The sequence below is a fragment of the Aegilops tauschii genome, chromosome 6 (assembly GCF_002575655.3).
Source record: "Aegilops tauschii subsp. strangulata cultivar AL8/78 chromosome 6, Aet v6.0, whole genome shotgun sequence".
NCBI classification, from domain to species: domain Eukaryota; kingdom Viridiplantae; phylum Streptophyta; class Magnoliopsida; order Poales; family Poaceae; genus Aegilops; species Aegilops tauschii.
Window position 1 is genome coordinate 361,819,567 of NC_053040.3, and position 20,330 is coordinate 361,839,896.

The following is a 20,330-nucleotide window of genomic DNA, read 5'->3' on the forward strand; positions in this document are numbered from 1 at the left end:
TTCTGAAACTCTTCCGGAGACCAAACACTATCATCCTATATATCAATCTTTACCTCCGGACTATTCCGGAGCTCCTCTTCATGTCCGTGATCTCATCCGGAACTCCGAACAACATTCGGTCACCAACATACATAACTCATATAATACTATACCATCAACGAACGTTAAGCGTGCGGACCCTATGGGTTCGACAATGATGTAGACATGATCGGGGCACTTCTCTGGTCAATAACCAATAGCTGGACCTGGATTCCCGTAATGGTTCCTACATATTCCACGAAGATCTTTATCGGTCGAACCTTTATGACAACATACGTAGTTCCCTTTGTATGTCGGTATGTTACTTACCCGAGATTCGATGGTCGGTATCTCCATACCTAGTTCAATCTCATCACCGCCAAGTCTCTTTACTCGTTTCGTAATACATCATCTTTTAACTAACTCCTTAGTTACTTTGCTTGCAAGCTTCTTGTGATGCTGTATTACCGAGAGGGCCCAGAGATACCTCTTCGTCATACGGAGTGACAAATCTCAATCTCAATTCACGCCAACTCAACAGACACCTTTGGAGATACCTGTAGAGCACCTTTATGATCACCCAGTTACATTGTGACATGTGATAGCACACAAGGTATTCCTCCAGTATCCGGGAGTTGCATGATCTCATGGTCAAAGGAATATGTATTTGACATTAAGAAAGCAGTAGCGAAAACTTAACGATCATATGCTATGCTAACGGATGGGTCTTGTCCATCACATCATTCTCCTAATGATGTGATACCGTCATCAAGTGACAACTCATGTCTATGGTTAGGAAACCTTAACCATCTTTGATCAATGAGCTAGTCTAGTAGAGGCTCACTAGGGACACGATATTTGTTTATGTATTCACACATGTATTTAAGTTTCTGGTCAATACAATTCTAGCATGAATAATAAACATTTATCATGATTAAGAAAATATAATAATAACCATTTTTTATTGCCTCTAGGGCATATTTCCAACACCAGGGGCATCGCTACGGGCCCGTTATGTTGGGCGAGCGAGACTTGACTGTCCACGCCCGGGTTCTCAGCGGAATCGGGGGCAGCACCATTATCGGCGGCGCCCGTAGTATTGGTCATACTTCTGCTCCCGTTATTGCCCTTCGGTCACCTCTTAGGGCGACGACGCTTAGGGTTTTCCTTAGGTTTATCCTTAGAATTGTCTTTAGGAGTGTCGACCATGTAAACGTCATAGGTAGACGTCATAGCCCAATTCCCAGTATGGGATATGGTCGCGGGTGGGTTTGCTCCGATGTCGCCACTAACATCTTCCTCCATGTCAGTGGCTTCGTCAGAGCCGTAGTCAAGAGTATCGGTCAAGTCTTCAATCGTCGTGACTAGGTGGGTGATGGGCGGGATGAAAACCCGGTTATCGGCTTTACATCTGATCTAATCATAAACCGCGGACGAGATCAGCAGGCTTTGGATTCGATCCAGTACATCATTTATCTGCTAGAGCTCCTCGGTGTCCAGGACCTGGCTATAAGTCAAGCTGACCTGAAGCAGTTTGTTCGGGCCGTAGGACGCGTCCCCGTCATTTCGGTCGTCCAGAGCTGACCCTTGGTCGATGGGAAAAGAAATTACGTTAGAGGTTTTTACTGTCGGGTCCGAAGACAAGCCTGGCTCAAGGCCGACATTTGAGGCGGCCACTGGATCTATCTCTGGGTCGGTTTTGGTGAGAGACCGGATCTGAGGATCAGGTTGGAAGTCAATTCCTGAGCCGCTGCACCGGAGGGATCTTTGAGCCGATCCAAGATCCATCCCGAGAGGGCTAGGTCACCTCAGGAGTCTGTGATGTACTCTAGGCTTCCGAACATGACGACTTGGTTTGGGGCAAAGCTCTCGACACAACCCAGGTGGCAGGCCAGATCGACGTGCAGCACGATACTACCAAAGGCGAAAAGCTGGCCGGGGACGAAGATGTCCCCGTAGCCAATACTGCTATCAATCTGCAAGCGAGCCATCAATCCTTGGCAATCAAACAGCAAGCTCTCAATGAAAGCATCAATGTCGGTGTCAAAACCGGCAGACCTCGGGTAGGGGACCCGAGCTGTGAGATTGAATCGATGGGTAACAGGAGACAAGGAACACAGTGTTTTACCCAGATCTTGAGGAGGTAAATCCCTACGTCCTGCTCTTGTTTATATGTGGATGTATCAAAGTATAGAGTTGATCTACCTCAAGATCGTAAGTCGTGGACTAAACCCTAAGGCCGATGATGATGATAATCGATCCCCCTGTACAGGCTAAACCCTTTGGTTTATATAGGCACCGGAGGTATCTAGGATTGCACCTGGTCGGTTGCCATTTAGGGGTTACATGCCGAACTCAAATGATATCCTTGGAGTACACGCCAATCTTCGGTAAAGTCCGGTATGATTACGTCACAGGTTCGAGGCCTCCAGAGTCCCTTCTTATCAATGGGCCGTCAGTTCGGTCCATGGACTAGACTAGCTTGGCCGGGACCCCTAGTCCAGGACACCGTCATCAATGTTCGCCATCTATGTGTCCACGTCTAGGATGACATGTGGACGTGTACGCATCATCCAGTGTTGATCAGTGCATCGCTGTGTGTGTGTGTCCCCACACATAGGATGCCATGTAGACATGTAGGATCGTCAGGTGGTGCAAACTAGCCAAGTGTTGTCGCTCAACGCACTATTTTAGGTAGTTTGGCGAGGCTGCAAGTGCAAGTGTTTTGTAGGATATCAAATACTCCCTCCATAAAGTAGTGTAAGTCGGGCACGGAAATTTAGGCTCTTGGTTAACTAGCAATATGTATATATGCTACAAATTATATGTTTGAAAAGTTCATTCGACGATGAATCTAGAAATATAATATTTTTATGGTATACAACACATGTTTCGATTGTCAAATTGAGGAACTAAAATTTAGTGCCCGACTTATATTCCCATCTGGGGGAGTAATCCTCGACAATCCACAAAATATAATGAGTGATTTGTTCTTCCTGCGTCCAACAACCCTAATAATATTGAATACAATATAAAAATATAGCGAATCAATTTCTGAGCTTGGGCTCATCTGCATCCGATGAAGAGAAAATTCAAAATAAATACTAAAAAATCAAAAATATATGTTTTTTTGCATGGAAGATGATTTGGTGCATGAGATTTGCTCCAAATTTCAGTTTATTTAGACATATGAGTAACTCTTAGCAAAATGGGTCAGAACAGTACATAAGCAGTTTCACATATCCCAAATTTGTCTTCTTTGCCAAGAACTACTCAAATGTCTAAATGAGTTGTGAAGCGGACCTCGCGCACCTAAGAATCTTCCATGCAAAAAAAATCAGATTTTTTAAAAGTTTTCTTGTATTTTTAATTTATTGTTCACCATGAGAGCAGATGAGCTCGGAGCCAAATAGCAGCACTTATAAAGAGAGTCCTTTGGTTTTTTTGCATGGTAATACGTGTCTCATTCATATCATAAAGATCAAAGTACAAGTCACGTAAGGACCGACATGACAAAACTGAAAAGATATCAGAACGTCTCTGAGTTTGACACCAACATCCGTCACCTGCCTCCGGACCATAGTAGCCACCGAAGAAAAGAATGACGGATCACCTCCTCACCCGAGCTCGATGCGGCTCCATCGCTGATATGCAGCTTTGTGGACCTCCAAGGTGGCTCACCAAAAGTGAAGCCCTTGTCGTTGAACGAATTAGACTGGGGCAACACCCCGGACACGCCATCGAACTCCAGATCTGGCACCCCACCACGACTAAGACGTCAAAGGAGGAAACCATACCAGCCATCCATGAACCACGAACCCAGCACAAGTTCCGTCTTTCAGATGTCGTCGATGCAGACCACAATCTGCATCCGCTCCTGGACTACTTTCCAAGCTCCACGCCAACGCTGGAGCAAACGCCATCGCAACGACGGAGCCCGAGGACACAGGTCCACCACGAGGATACCGCCGCCGCCACGCCATCCTTGCTTGAACAGACTAGTTTTCAAATCCATCCCCAACCATAGAACCGATGGCCTTGTCAGGGAAGGATCCGAAGAATCTTTATTCAGCGTTGTCATCATCATCGCCGAAGCCAAGACGATGAACAGTCTAAAAACCTAGACTACGAGAGAGTAAAAACGATCCACACGTGTGGATCCGGTGACCCCCCTCATCACCGACGACCGAGGTCGCCGGCGGAGGGGTGTCGCCGGAGAACGGCGCTGGAAGATTGGACTCTCCTGGCGGCGGCTAGGGTTCCAGCCGCCAGGAGCGAGAGACGTTAGAGTTCTTTGTTTTAGTTGGCAATTGCACTGATCATTTGATTTCACTATACTAAAACATAATTACATAAAAATCATTTTGTATTTTTACAATGATGAGTATCTAAATAAATATTTTTTAATAAAATTGAATTCTATCGGTTTAATAGCGCCACCTCCCTTGGGAATAGGAAGTAGTACTACTAAATTCGAACTTAATCCATTCCAAATCCAATCGAATCAAATCCGCGCAAACTACTTGCACATAAATGTGCCACTATCCTACGTTATCCACTGTCGTCCCGTCCTATGACATTGTGCTAATCTTCCGGGGCCGAAGATAATTACTCCCTCCATCTCATAATATCGTTTTAACATTACATTAGTGTCAAAAACTTTTTTATATATTAATGTTAAAAACGTTTTTATATTTTGGGACAGAGGGAGTACTATACACAATTGGACCCAAACGGCAACGTTTGTTATACGGTCAGTAGGTAAGCGACCTACCGTATGGCCGTGTATCAATACCGGGACAGGGGGGCGGTGGACCGATTCTCTTCTTTAAAAGGCCTCCGAAAAATCTCCCCGTTTCCTCCCAGCGCTTCTCCCCTTCCATTCGAGGAAATCTTTTGTCGCGGGGTTCGATTCGCCTCTCGATTCAACCCCAAGTTTTCCATCAATTTGGGCTCCATTCTCGCGAAAGTTGGGAATTCGGAGCATTTTCTGGTCGATTTGAGGCCGGCGGGGGGTCGGAAGGTGCGACCCTTTGATCGAATCGCCCGCGCAAAGGCTTGTATTCGGCTGTAATTTGGCTCCGCATGTGTGATTCTTGATTTCTGCTCGCCCGGGTAGAAGGCCAATTGGCGGTTCCTTGGCTCCAATCCTACCTTCGCTCGGCAAACCTTAGGCGCCGGGTGCTCCGTCTGCTAGGAAGGCTGCCATAATCCGCGCAATTTGGTCTTAGATGGGGACGGGATCAAGCATCCTTGGCGCCGATGCCGATTGGGGTGAGACGTCTCTCGGCGACATGCCGGAGAGCTGCGTGGCGGCGGTGCTGCTCAACCTTGACCCGCCGGAGATCTGCCAAGTAGCCTGCCTCAACCGCGCCTTCCGGGGCGCCGCATCCGCGGACTGCGTCTGGGCCGGCAAGCTGCCCGCTAACTACCGGTACCTTGCGGCCCTCGCAGCTGCCGCTGATGATGAGGGCGATGGCGACGGAGACGGCAATGTCAAGCCCTGCTCCCCTATATCGACTAAGAAGGGGATTTACGCGCGCCTGTGCCGACCTACTCCATTTGATGGCGGTACAAAGGTAGCTCATTTAACTAATCTTTTATGGCAGCTGATCATATACGTAGATGATTAATTGAGCAGATATAGTGTTTAATACTGGAAACTGGAGAGGATTTCTATTTCCTTTTTTGTTCATGTTTGATTGATTTGGCTGTAGTTCTGTTCATGGACCCTTCTTGCTTGGAATGAATTCTTCTGCTTAAAAGGCAACCATGCTGTGATTTGCAGGAATTCTGGATCGAGAAGAACAAGGGAGGTCTTTGTATGTCCATCTCCTCAAAAGCGATGGCGATCACAGGTATAGATGACCGAAGATATTGGAGCCACCTTGTCACAGAGGAATCAAGGTAATTTCTTCCTCTTGCTGACCTTTATACATTTTTTCTCTGAGATGTGAATTCCAATAGTTGCCATTGAAGAAACCATCTCAGCAGTTGGTTTTCTGATTCAGGTTAAAGCCATATGCACTGGAGTATCGCTGACATATTCTTCCTTAACTCCTAAAGAACCTATTTTGCATACTGTTTTTACTTCATTGCTGGGTTGTTTTGCTTAATCCTATTTAACTAATGTATACTCTTTAATATGATTATATAATGCTGTAATACTCTGTAGCTGGTTAGGCTATTGCATAGTTTCATGGTATACTTAGTTGATAAGAGCAACTCTAGCAGACCCCGCAAAACGCGTATGCAGTTCGCGCAAAACAGCTTTTGCGGGCCGGCGCGGGCTGGCACAGATGCAGACCCCCCAAACGGATCCGTAAAAAAGTATATTCGCGGAATATGCTTTTTTACGGGTCGGCTATGTGGGTTCTGCTCTTTGCGCCGCTGCATCCCCGCAAATCATCAGCCCGCAAATCTCAAATCCAACATAATTCAACAATCGAAAACAAACTGAATTATTCAAATCAAACATAAAACAATAATCATCCGCATTACAAATAATTATTCAAATCACCGTAGCAAACTTAAAATAATGCCATACAAAACTTGTCATGAATACAAATACAAATGAATACAAAAATTAGTCACTGTCCAGCCCTTTGCCAATGGTGCTCAATGAGATCTTCCTGAAGTTGAAAGTGTGTGTCTGCATTTTCAATCTCCTTGTATGTCTGAAGAAAAGCTCTAATGTGGTTTGGGTCTCTAGCTGGTTTGACACGGCTACCCACATTATCGTAAAAGAATTCTAAGTCCATTCCTCTCTCATCTTCAAGAATCATATTGTGCAGGATAACACAGCAAGTCATGATGTTCTTCAGGGTTTTCTTATCCCAAAAACGAGCAGGACCTCGGACAATGGCAAACCTAGATTGCAAAACACCGAATGCTCTTTCAATGTCTTTTCGGGCTGCCTCTTGCACCCTTGCAAATTCACATTGTTTTTTTGTTTTGGGTTCTTTGATGCTCTTGACAAATGTGCACCAAGGAGGATATATACCATCTGCAAGATAGTACCCCTTTGTGTATTCATGCCCATTGATAGTGTAGTTGCAAGCAGGAGCATCACCACTAGCAAGCCTAGCAAACAAATGAGAGCGTTGCAACACATTGATATCATTGAGTGTGCCGGGCATACCAAAAAAGCAATGCCAAATCCATAAATCCTCGGATGCTACGGCCTCTAGCACAATTGTTGCATCACGAGACTTGCCACAATACATTCCTTGCCAAGCCTTGGGGCAATTTTTCCAATTCCAATGCATACAATCAATGCTACCTAGCATCCCAGGCCAACCTCTCCTCTCATTAGCTGCCATCAATTTCTTTGTGTCATCTTCATTTGGTGCCCGAAGATACTCGGGACCAAAGACACGGACGATCACTTTTGCAAATCTACGCACAGACTCAATTGTGCTATCTTCACCAATGCTAAGATACTCATCGGCATAGTCAGCCGGAACGCCATATGCAATCACCCGCATAGCTGCGGAGATTTTTTGATTGCACTAAATCCCTTTAAGCCCGCGGCATTCCTTCTCTGAGTGAAATACCGGTAATTTGCCTCGCAAGCTTCAACAATTTTCACAAAAAGGGATCGGCGCATTCGGTACCTTCTGCGGAAGAGGTGTGCAGGATATGTAGGATTCTCCGAAAAATAATCTTGCATCAACATCTCGTTTCCAAGATGGCGATTCCGCGAAATGCACAGACGCCCGACAGTAGATCCTCGCCTCCTCTTTCGGTACTCGTCTTCATGCTCCTTCACGGCAAGCGCCATGACCAATGTTTGCTGCCGAAAGGTCGCAAGCATGGTCTCCACATCCGAGTCGTCCGAATCGGACGAATCGGATAGCAAGAACTTCTCGCACGGGGTCAACTCCATCTACACGCACGCCGGCGCGTCAATCTACTACATAGCTCGCGAAAATCACAAAAAAGGGACTAACCGGTGGCGAGTGATCCCGGGCGGCCACGAGGGTGGTGCGCTCGGCGGTGGTCGATCCCAGCGGCGGCGGCGACTGGGGGGCGGCTCTTCTCGCCGGACCCGGAGGGGCGGTGTAGCGGCTTGGCGCGGGAGGGTGTGGGGCGGCCCCGCGGAGCGATTCCGCCCGCAGATATGGCCGGAATCGCCGGCGGCGGGCGGGCGGAAGCAAGGGCGGGCGGCGGCGGAAGGAAGGGGGAAAAGAGCGCGGGCTGAAATGTCCCTCCCGCCAACTGCTTCTCTGTGATGCAGGGCACCGCAGCCGCGAGGGGGAAACCCGCGTTTTCCCGGGTTGGGGCCGGAAATTTGCCGCGCCCCCTAAAAATTTTTGCGGGCTGGGGCGGGATGTGGGGTCTGGTCGGGCGGGCTTTCCGGCCCGTACCCGCATTTTGGCGGTTATTTTGCGGGTCGGGGTCGGATGCGGGGTCTGCTAGAGTTGCTCTAAGAGCCAATTTTCCAAATTAGGAAAATCATTTTAAAGTCAGCAGTTAACCTCAAATTGCCTAAATGTTGCTAATTTTGCAGGCTACTTGATTCCAGTCATTGGATGTTAACCTTGTATTAGCATAAGCTAGAGTGAAATATGCAACACTACTAATTCAGGAGATAGTGATCAGTGAGAAGTAAAACATTTCATCTGACACAGATCTATTATGGTATATTTAAGAGACATTAAAATGAGTGTTCATATTTGCTTTGTGGGGCTGGAAATTCCCGTATTAATCAGCTAAAAAGAGAACAACATACTATAAAAAGAAATTCCCACATTAACCGACTACAAACAGAGAGATCAACAGAAGAGGTTCTCTGAAAGGAAAAGATATATTGGAAAATATATGGTGGCCTGGTGAGAATAGAATTATTTTATGAAATAACCTTCTTGCCTTGAACGTATGGGATATGGAGAGTGAATAATCTAAGTGAGACATGGTCACACATTAGAGGGGGACATTTTGATGCATAGATAAGGTATTTGAAGGCATATTTTACTTTTGCATTTAAAAATTGGAATACACGTATAGTGCCTTAAAATAGTATTTATGTTTTCCCTTTGTCTCAAAGTTATTTAATTTTGATGTACATTGTAGTAATTTGTGTTGCTTTGTACTGGCATTATTTTTTTCATAAGTGAGCTATTCGTCAAGTACGTTTCTAATTATATCTTGGAGTGTACCTAGTATTCCATTATAAAGCGTTTGTATGTATTGATGTTTTGTTGCATATAGTCAGCCATATACTGGGTTTAGGGTTATCAGCTTCAGAGATTGTGACTTATGAAACGCTTGATTACAAGTTCTGCTATCAGGTTATTAGTCTTGTTATTTTTTCTACATTTCCTAGCCCTTCGATTGTTTCATCTTTCATGTTATATTTTTTCCTACATATTCTGGTAAATGGAGGTTTGCTGAGTTTCTTCCGTGTGCTATTTCAGATTCCATAGTGTTGCCTATCTTCAGCAAATTTGGTGGCTTGAAGTGGGTGGGGAGCTTGATTTCTGCTTCCCTGCAGGTTCATACAGCCTGTTTTTCCGTCTTCACCTGGGTCGAGCGCACAGACGCATGGGTCGTCGGGTTTGTGGAACTGAGCTCATTCATGGGTGGGATGCCAGACCCACGCGGTTCCAGCTCTCAACATCGGACGAACAGCAGGCTACATCGGAGTATTATCTAGATGGACCGGGAAGCTGGATTCTCTACCACGTCGGTGATTTTGTCATCTCGAACTCGGATGAGCTGACCAGCCTGAAGTATTCAATGATGCAGATTGACTGCACCCATACGAAAGGTGGTTTGTGCGTTGATTCGGTTGCGATATACCCGAAAGGGTATCGGCGCGAGAACATGAACATGGTCTACATGTGATGAGATTTTGCAGAGTGGTTGCGGTGCTGCAGCGACACGAGGCAATTCAGAGGGAGATGGCTAGTATTTTTCCTGTCCATTCTTATCTGAAGGTCCTTGTATATATCATTTTCTTTCTTCTTCCTTTCTGGTGAGAGTTTTGCATTTTGTTCTGTATTCTTTGTAGTGTTAGTTACACAGCTAGGGAGGTAGGGGAGATCTAGAAGCAGGTTAACTTGACATGTTATTTGCGGAGTGCACAGTACTAGTCGTGTAATAAGCGGTCAATACCATCTTCATCTGTAATTTTCATCAGCATAATGATGTTTGGCGAGCTGGGTGTTCCTCTCTGCGTCGCCCTATGATGATAATTAATTTTATCTTCTTGACCATTTGGGTGTTCCAGCCCTTCGTTTGTTTTTATTTGTCAGCTTGAATGTATTAGAATGATACTCTCAGGGTGATGTTGATGTGCTCGGAGCGCCGGTGCCTAACCTCGGGATCGGGGACATGTTTGCCATCAAACTTGTTGAATACATATCTAAATTGGATGCTAAATCTGAAAAAAAAATGGTTGGATGCCTCTTGAAGCAAAAGGCATCGGGGACAAATGCAAGGATGGCGCTCACTTGGCTGCTAAATTTGAAAAGAAAAATGATTGGATGCATCTTGAAGCAGAAGGCATCGGGGACAAATGCAATAAGGATGACGCTCACCATCGATCTGGCATCTGCAATAAGAAATCTAGCAAGTGCAATGACAAGAGTGGTAATAGGGAGGTGTAGGTGCTTCCATGATACAATTGTCTAGACTGCAAACGTTGGCTCCCATGTGTCTATTGTCCTTGTTATTATATCCATCTCAAGTTGTTGTTGGTCGATGGGTTTCATTGATATGACCCAAGTGTCTGTGGCTGCATTGAGTCTATGTTGGGTGTGTTTGTTGGGGTCCTGTGGCTCCATAGTCAGGAGTAGTATGCATGAGTGAGCAAGTTCGTGATTATATTAACCTGGTTTTTGTCAATTAACCAGCAACTTTATCCTTCCTAACTAATGGATATCTTTCAAATCTCTACTTTAGAATAAAAATGTCAAGGAAAACAGAGAATATTCAGTTTTTACACTACGCAGCGCCTCATATCTCCAAAGCCAGCTCTGCTGATCTCGATCGCTCATGCCCGGAGCATGCAGCTGGACCTCTTCCGAGCGGTCGCTTGCTGTTCGGCAGCTGTCATCAGCCCAAACAAAGCAAGCACAGCTTCTTAGAGCATCTTCAATAGGTGCCAAGTTTAAGGCACCAAAACTGATTTGAAGCAAAAATTGGAACATCAAAATGTTCATCTTCAACCGTTGCTCTAAAATTGATGCCATAAAATACATCACGGTCGTCTTCTTGTGGTTGCTCTATTTTAGGGCACCTGTTGAAGCAACAGTGTGATGTAAAACAATTGTTTTCTTATGGTCTTGCGATGCCTCTTTGCCTTAAAAATTTGCTCCTGCCGCCCAAGTGTTGCAAATTTGCAGCACTGTATGTTGTATTTTGCAGTGCTCTATCCTTGAAGTAATTTTTTGGCATCTGGTGCACTTGAAGCAACGTTTTTGCCCCCTCGTGATGTAAAAATCGGCTGTGCCCTATTTTACACAACCTGCCGAAGATGCTCTTAGAAAACCAGAGCTGAGTTAACTGATCATTCGCCTCAGCAGTTTCCGCTTCTCATCGATAGCACAGACTGGAAGCCTTCCACTTTCTCACCTGGGCAGCAGATGCCAGTAATTTCATACTACTACTTTATTTTTTACTAAACACAGAACAAACATATACTACACATACACACACTCATTCCAGTTAACAAACACACGCACGCCCTACCACTAGCAACCAAACATTCCACCGGAATGAAACAACCCGGGCATGCTACACCATGACAGGTTTGAGAGGATTATGATAAAAAACAATCTCAAACTCTTCCAAGTCAGATTATGCTACATACAACAGGGCTCTCAGATCAAGATCTTGGAGCTCACATAACCACAAACTAGGGTTGCAGGCACATATAATCGATGACATTAACTAGAGGTAGGATGAAACGAAATACATCGGAGTTGCTGATAACGGCACAATCAAGATTTAAGATGTTGGAACAGCTCAGGCAGATGGGCATTCGTGAGCTTGGTCCGTTTAGTTATCTCGCGTTGCTTCTTCTTAGGCTTAGCCTTTGGTTTCACGCCATGGATCTGGGCTGCTGCTCGTCGTTTCGTGGTGTCGGTCATCGGCTTCATGCCGTTCTTCTGGAGCTCCTTTTCGATATCAACCATATCACGCGGTAACTCAATCCCACGGAAGAGCTCCTTCAGGTCATCATCAACCTTGATCTTCACTTTTGGATCATTAGGGTAAACAATGTCCTCCTGTGAATCCATGTTTGACAACAGCCAAACTTCACCTGCTGCCTTCAGAGCCTAGAAGCCAACAATATGGGTTATAAAGATATACGCAATGTATAACATGTGTAGTAGTGTACGCAAACCATGGCACTCAAGATTATCCATCATATGCTACCAGACCAAAAGAAACCCATATGAAACAACTGTTATTTACAGACCCCTCTAGTTCAGAGCTTGCAGGACTGACTTGTGCCCTCTTACAGAATTTCTTGGAAACTTCCTACATAAACGGATATTCTCATGATGTATCTATGATGACAACACAACTCATGGTACCCCAAAACTGTCCAGAGGGACTGACAGCATTTCAACAAGGTATGCCATTGGTAATTTTACCAGGTCTAGATGCTAAGAAACATGAGTGACCACTAAACCTCCCATCGTGGTACTCTGAAGTCCAGAGTTAAAATGAGAAGTATTAAGCACCATTGGGTGAAACTACAAATATCCAAGTAGATTGGGGATAAACCAATAGGCACATGACTGCAAGATTAATTGAAACATTACAATGGTTGGGTACCATAAACAGTTAACTAGCAACTGGTTAACCAAGAAACTGCAAAGTATCACCTTCAGGAGAATTAGGGTCACATATTCTCACCTGCAAATCTTCCAATACACTTGGGTATGCATCCTTCACTTCCACAACAGCAAGACCCTCCTGGTGACACCTTATCAAATCAAGTAGTTGATCTTTCCCCTCCAGATCATGCTTGGACTGCACAGGTTCCAACAGCCAAATAACAATGACACCTTCGAACTAATTCAACTTCAAACAGAAAGATAAGTCTATGGAGATAACACATTTCTCATGTTATGTTCTTCATATCAATTACAAAAATTATTATATATGAAGCAAGAAGCGCTTAGAAGATTCAAGCTAAGTATTGAAAACATAACTGGTAAGTAACAATTACCTTGTACGAGAAACGTCTCCCATCATAGTGTACTTTGAGGTTATTCCTCAGACTGTCAAAGACAGCCTTATTACCATTGATATCAACGTAAGTTGCATCATTTATTTGCTCTGCCGTAAAAGCTTGTCTTGTCTGCAGTAAAATATCAATTCCAGTAGTGAGACACAGCACTGCAATTTATAAATAAGGTTCACATAATGCTCTTCGTGAAGATATTTACAACTTCTAAAGCCAAAGAATGTTAATGCGCAGAAAGCAAACCATGGTAGAAAATTGTTATAACACTGTTCATATTTGCTTTTTATATCGAAAAACTGTAGGCGTAGGGAAGCCCCGGCAGTAGAATTTTATTAAGAACATAAATATTTACAAGAAGAGATATACAACAGCTATATACAGAAGAGAGAGGGGCGGGCGGGCTTAGCCCAGATCATCAAGCCAGCCTATAAGGGGAATCTTAAGCTCCTCATTCATAGCTCATTCTGAAAGGAAAAAGAAAAAGGCCCCACTTCAAGAGGAAGGGCAAAGCGCCTAAACTACGGTTCATTGTCAAAGATTTTACAGTTTCTTTGTTCTCAAATGCTCCAAGCAGCAACAGAGAAAGCCTCCACGAAGAAGGGTTTGCTGAAGGACCCCCTGGCCAAAACAATCATGTTCTCCATCCCAGATCACTATCCAAATGTAGATTGATCGGCACCCAACACTCTATGCTCAAGTGGCAATTCAAGAAGAGGTGATCTCTGGTATCAAGGTTGGCCATCCTCGCAGAGCACGTAGTTAACAACTGTTCCTGACCTGGAAATTCCGTCTCTGCAAACTAATGCCTTAATCTTGGAGGAGCATTTAGAGTTCCAGAACCGGTTTGAGAAGAAAAAAAAGGGGCCTGAATATGACCGAAAGAGAGCCTATAGGTTTTGGAGGCAGAGAAAGATGGCCCCCACTTATAAATCCAAATGTCAACTCCGTTGTTATTACGGTTATGCTGGAGAATCATCTACCTGAATTCATCAAAGGCTTGCAAGAGGATCCTGAGTGAAAAGACGTCACTGACCAAGGCAAGATTATTGATGGCAAACGAGTTAATTTGCTTCCCTCTAAGAACCGGAGACCAGTTGTCCCCCCCCCCCCCCCCCACACACACCGATACGATTCCAATATGTACATGCAAACCAGATCAAGAAGTATGGGCGTGGATCTTTCACATTCAAATTGGATTGGATGTGAACTGGAATACTGGATCAAACTTATTTAATATGAGGTGAATGTCTGAAGTTTGAATATGGACGCTGATCCATTCCCACCTTTACTAACAGCACACATCCAGTCAAACAGTCTATAGTCCTACTTTAGTTAGCAGGAAGGTGGAAACAATTATCAGCCTAAACCCTAAATATTAATTAATTCCACATGAAGAATCATAACAATATCTGGCATATAAACTCAATTAGCAGAATACTGCTTTTAGAATGTATTACCATGATGATTTGCAGGATCAACGAAAGAATTTGCAACGCCTTAACAGGGGAAGAAATTTGCCATCTTACACTAGTGTGGGGAAAAAATAACGTTGTAGCTTAGCAAGAAGTACCTTGTAAAGCAATTCAATGACAAGTTTGATCTGTGCCCCAACAGGAGATTTCCTAATCGAATTAATGTCTTGCAGCCTTTCTGTATCGTTTGAAAATTTAATAGGTTGTGCAGGCCTTGCTGGAGCAGATGGAGCATTAATCGGTTGGGCCCTGTGCTTTGGTTTTGTGGTTGAAGCTTGGCTTGCAGCTATGCTGGCCAAAGATGACTGGCACCTCTCCTGCTGCTGCTTAAATCTGGAGAGGCTATCCTTGAGATCCATCTACAAATGGCATGCTCATAAGCAATTATTAAAATCATGAATGCAGACAACTGAACAGGAAAAAAACAACTGTCTACTATGCTCTTCTCTACAAAGTAAAGCAACTAGACATATGCTATCAAACACCTTAAATCTGGTATGAGGTGATACAATCTGAGTTGGTAAAGGCACACTCTGGATGCTCCTACATAAATGCAACTAGAAATGTATCACTGTTGAGGTTTTGGGAAGCTATTTACACTAAATAATTATTACTTATTAACGCATTGTAGTTCCACATCACTATCTGGTGATGCGCAACAGAAGCTACGCCAGTAGAGGACACTCTTATTGACCGGAGCTAGAGGCATTGCACATTGCAGTACTGGCTTCACCTTTTGTAGCATTGACCCAGCCAGGTACAGCGCAGGCCACCACGAGTCTGCGAAAGCTTAAGGAAGAGAAACCGGACACACCTTCCCTGTTCTTGCCAAGTTCAAGTGAATAAGCATCCTTGTTGTCTCATGTCCCCCTTCATCATCCATACTATGGTGATGGCTTGATGCATTGCCATCCATTGCTTCTCAACGTTGAGATTCAACGGGGCATGAGAAATGTGCACGTGATGACTGGGTGATGCGGACCAAACTAGTTATATATTCCCTCTGTTTCTAAATATAAGCCTTTCTAGAGATTCCAATAAGGACTACATAAGGAGCAAAATGAGTGAATCTACACTCCAAAATATGTCTATATACATCCGTATGTAGTCCGTATTGGAATCTCTAAAAAGTCTTATATTTAGAAATGGAGGGAGTATATATTTAGTTGTGCACCTTTTGTACTTTCCCAGTTCTATAAGGGGCTTTCTGCATATTGTACTGCACATGTACGTGTATATATACCAGCCTATGGCCACCTGAGAATACAAGTTGCATATTTCCTAACATGGATTAGAGCCCTAGGGTTTTTTTTTTCTCTTCGGACGAGCAACTTGTGCTTGATCCCATCTTGTGCCGTCTCCTCCTCTTAGACGACTGACACCGCTCCCGCCGCTGCTGCCTGGCCACCGCCGTTCTCCACTGGTGCCGCCTCCCCTCCCCATCCACCAGCTCTCGACTCTGCCTGCCTGTCAGCCCCGCCCGCACGCGCCAGCTCCCAATCCATCGTCCTAGTCCGCTCTGGCTGCTTCCTCTACCATGCATCACACACAGCCGCCACACCTTGACTCCTCTCTTTCCCTCGCCGCCCAACCATGCACGATCACACCAGTGCTCCGTCGGCAGCGCTTCGTGTGCTACAGCCAAACCCGCATCACTGCCGCCACACACTAGTGCTGCAGGAGAAATAGAAGCAAAGCACAGAGGGTTGGCGCTCGCTTGTGGAGGGGTCACCAATGCGCCAGCCTCGCTGCTACTCCGTTAGCCGCTGTCCGCCGAACAGCACACCCCGCATCTCCATTCAATTCCACATCGTTGCGCCTCGAGGGCAAGGTTGGTTGATCCTCGGCGGCTAGGGGTGCTCATGGCAGGAGGAGCTAGGCGTCGACCTCCCGAGCCCCGTCGAAGCTCACACTCGATCAGGAGGAACCCCACCTAGATGAGGAGAGCCTTGACCTTGGGAACGGCAGAGAACACGTTGGCGGATGTGGAGGAGGGCAGAAGAAGGCAGCGGCGAGGAGCACGAAAAGGTGGAGATGGCGACGAAGGTTGCTCTTTGCTCAGGAACGGAGAGGATGAAGACCGCAGCATGAAATTTCCATTGGGACACAAATTTCGTGGATGGACCGCACTCCAAAAATGGGCTTGCGGACTGCAAATATGGAGGCTGGAGGGGCAAGCATGGAGGGTGCTTCAAAATTTATGGCAATGAGTGTGGAATGACGAATCTACTAGAGCAACCTTTTGGGCCAGAAACTCCAAACTGACGGTAAATATGGAGTTCAGGCTGCTTTGACAATTTTGCTAGAGTTGCTCCAATAAGTAAAGAAAATAATTCAAATGCCAAGAGAGAGAGCCGTACCATTTGGTACAACTAATCCTTCTCATGCTCCTCCTTTTATTTTAAGCATCCATACAAGAAACCAACTGTAAAGACCGCTTGTAAGTGTCACGCAGCAACCTCATTTTTAGACCATGTACAACTACCAACAAGAACATAGCAACCTTTTCTTCCATGGTAACATATACACTGTCACGGAGGCCACACTTCTGTGCACAAGTCAGGGAAGTTCCACTTAGTTAAACACAATGCATCATAGCAGGACACTTCCGAACCATCATACATCTCTTTGGGAAAATACTTCCTAAGATTACGCCTTTGCTCATCGTCATTAAAGCTGCCTAAATTCGTTGGTCCGCTTTGTGTACCGAGATATGTTAGCGCAAAAGACATGATTCAAAATACAATTTTGTAAACACAATTTTTCTCCTGCTCCTTCTTTTATTTCAGCATCCATGCAAGAAACTAGCTCTAATTGATCTGACATGATTCTGCTACGATCTACTTGTAAGATGTTGCGAACACACAAAAAAAAAAATGCATGGCATACAACAAGGCAGTGGTAAAATTCTGGCAAGCTTGGATGAAGAATTACCTTCAAACTGCGAGAAGAACACCACTGCAGTCAGCTGGAGAGCAGGACAACCAGCAGTGCACAATCGGATAGAACAACAGGACAACCTAAAAAAACAGCAGCAGAGGATTAGGGTTCATGTCGAGCTGCTCCAATGGAGAAGGCTGTAAGAGGGAGGGGCGACGGGGAAAGGGATGGACATGGGGCTCAGGAGGAGGTCACAGAAATGGGAGGAGGATGGGGAGGTGGCAGGCGGCGGAGGCCGGGGACGACGGCGGCGTCGAGCAGCCCGCCACGGAGGCCGAGATGCGGGGCAGCGGGGAGGGGGACGGGTCCAGGAGAGAGCGGGAACGGGGAGATGACTGCGGCGCGGGATGTTGGAAGACGTCCGGAGAGAGAGGAAGCAAGGAGGAGCCGGAGGGCACTGACCTGCTCGCCGCCGGGAGTCTCTCCGTCGCTTTTGGATAGAAGGACTGAAGGACGCACGGGGTGGAGCGCCAGGCCGCCAGCCAATTGCAGAAAACCGAGACCGCGGGCGCGCAGGTTTTTTTTTCTTCTTCTTTTCTTTTTGCGGCAACCGCGGGCGCGCAGGTAGTTTCGATACGGCTTGGTATTGGTGGCTCCGATTTTCAGGAGTGGATTCCACAGCCATATGACTAGCCACGATGAATAGTAACATAGAGTAGTAACATGAGCATAGAGTGCAGCGATTTGACTCCCGGGCTCAGATGAGCCCGGGCCAAATGAAAAAATAAAAAAAAATTCAAAAAAATTCAAAAAATTCCAAAAAAAAATCGGGTGGTAGATAATTAGGTGCGTGAGGTTCGCTGTAAAATGCAACTCGTTTGGACATTTGAGCAAGTCTGTGCAAAAAAGACAAAATCGGGGTCTGTGAAAAAGTTTACTGTTCACAAACTGTTTTGACCCGATTTGTCTTTTTTGCCGAGGCCTACTCAGATGTCCAAATGGGTTGAATTTTGGAGCGGACCTCACGCATCAACTTATCTACCACCCGAATTTTTTTTGGATTTTTTTGAATTTTTCTAGTATTTTTTTTTGAATTTTTTGCTTATCAGGTGCAGATGAGCCCGGGCTCCAGGATGAATTATCCCATGAGCATGTTACTACTCTATGTTACTACCTCTATAGTGGGAAGTAACATATGTGTGGTAACATGCAATACTTCATTTATTATGATATAGACTCATCTTGCTTTGGTACGTGTGATGTTACAGTAACTAGCTAAGTTACTAGGACTACCTCTCTCTTCATTAACTCATTGCCACATACACAAATTTGCTGAGTTGGACTTGAAGTTACTTCCACTGTGGCTAGTCTATATGTGCAGTATCAATTTTGAACTAGAGCTAACGCACCTTTGCCGCGTTGTTTTTCATTCGTGGGGTAGGGCATCTCCAACCCCAAGCCGGACACCGCTTGTCCGTCCATGGACCGGTGGAAACCAATTTGTTGACATAGATGCGGGAGCTCGCCATCCAACCATAATCGTATACATTTCAAATCATATTTCAACAAATTGAACAAAATTCATCAAACAGAATATATTTTGTTGAAGTTGATAGAAATGGAAATTTTTTGTTTTTGCCACTCTAAATTTTGTCAATTTTCCTTATGCCACTCTAGATTTTGACATTTCACTTTTGTCACTCTTAGTTATTGAAAATTATCACAATTGCCATTTTGTGGCAAAAGCAAAATAATTTTATTTTACTTTTGTCACTCTTAGTTTTTGACAATTGTGATACATAGTCAAAAGCTATCACAATTGTCAAAAGCTAAGAGTGGCAAAAGAGAAATGTCAAAATCTCGAGTGGCATATGAAAAAATGGCAAAAACTAGAGTGGCAAAACCAAATTTTTCCCGACAGAAATAGCACAATTCATCCATAAATAGCATACAAATATTTCTAGTACTCCCTCCATTTTGATATACAAGGCCAGAAACTCAAATTACAGGTACCAAGGTAAAATTAAATACATGTTTTATAACCCAGCTTTTCTTTTCGTTTACTGGGATCATTAATACACTACATGCATGCAAGAAAACTGAATGGAGATAGTACGAGGAAACATCATTAACTTTTGCTGAGTATCATTACGACTGCATGCATGCAAATATGAAACAAGTTGCTAGTACGATGAAATATTATTAATTTTTGCCTCGATTATTGTTGGTGGCCTTGTATAGATGCAAAATGTACATTCCATAATGGCTTCATATAACTAAATGGAGGGAGTACAACAATAGCTCACCATCTAAAAAAACAACATGAAGTTTGAAAATAAGCTCTGTCGGGCGTGGTGTCCGCCATGGACGTTGTCGATAGGGGGGCCTATCTGGCTGAGGACAGATCCTGGGTGCACGGTGGCGCAGTACAAGGCGGGCAGGCACGTGGGTGGGGTTGCGGACGTCCGATAATGCCTGGGCGGCGGCCGGAGAGATATGATGGCGGAGGAGGACGGGGAGGGTGTGTATGCAAAGCAAGGGGAGCATGGCGGGGGTGGAAGAGAATGGCGCCGAGAGGAGGGATTTGAGTGGGTCAGCTATGCCGGAGTCCTATGTGGCGACGGTCTGGACTCCCGCAAGCCCCCTCCCCCCACCCAGTTTGCTTCCAATTTGTGAGAAAAGGGACGTCTGGACCGCTCCGGGGATTGATAGGATACCGTGTTGGATGGCAGAACGAGTCCAAACAGCTCGAT

At 45.1% G+C, this 20,330-nt stretch overlaps 2 protein-coding genes across 2 annotated transcripts; one reads left to right on the forward strand and one right to left on the reverse strand.

Moving 5' to 3' along the window:
• The first annotated feature begins 4,795 nt into the window (after positions 1 to 4,795).
• Positions 4,796 to 10,238, forward strand: LOC109782327 (F-box protein PP2-A13). The gene is made up of 3 exons (XM_020340931.4): positions 4,796 to 5,597; positions 5,807 to 5,925; positions 9,438 to 10,238. The coding sequence occupies exons 1-3, from the start codon at positions 5,250 to 5,252 to the stop codon at positions 9,865 to 9,867; spliced, it is 897 nt and encodes a 298-aa protein (XP_020196520.1). The 5' UTR covers positions 4,796 to 5,249; the 3' UTR covers positions 9,868 to 10,238.
• A 1,378-nt stretch (positions 10,239 to 11,616) lies between these two features.
• Positions 11,617 to 18,189, reverse strand: LOC109782329 (transcription initiation factor IIE subunit beta). The gene is made up of 6 exons (XM_020340935.4): positions 18,040 to 18,189; positions 17,632 to 17,717; positions 14,796 to 15,056; positions 13,208 to 13,339; positions 12,892 to 13,008; positions 11,617 to 12,305 (listed from the first exon to the last, which is right to left on the reverse strand). Exons 3-6 carry the CDS (start codon positions 15,054 to 15,056, stop codon positions 11,967 to 11,969), a joined length of 849 nt encoding a protein of 282 aa, XP_020196524.1. The 5' UTR covers positions 17,632 to 17,717; positions 18,040 to 18,189; the 3' UTR covers positions 11,617 to 11,966.
• Between the last annotated feature and the right edge of the window lie 2,141 nt (positions 18,190 to 20,330).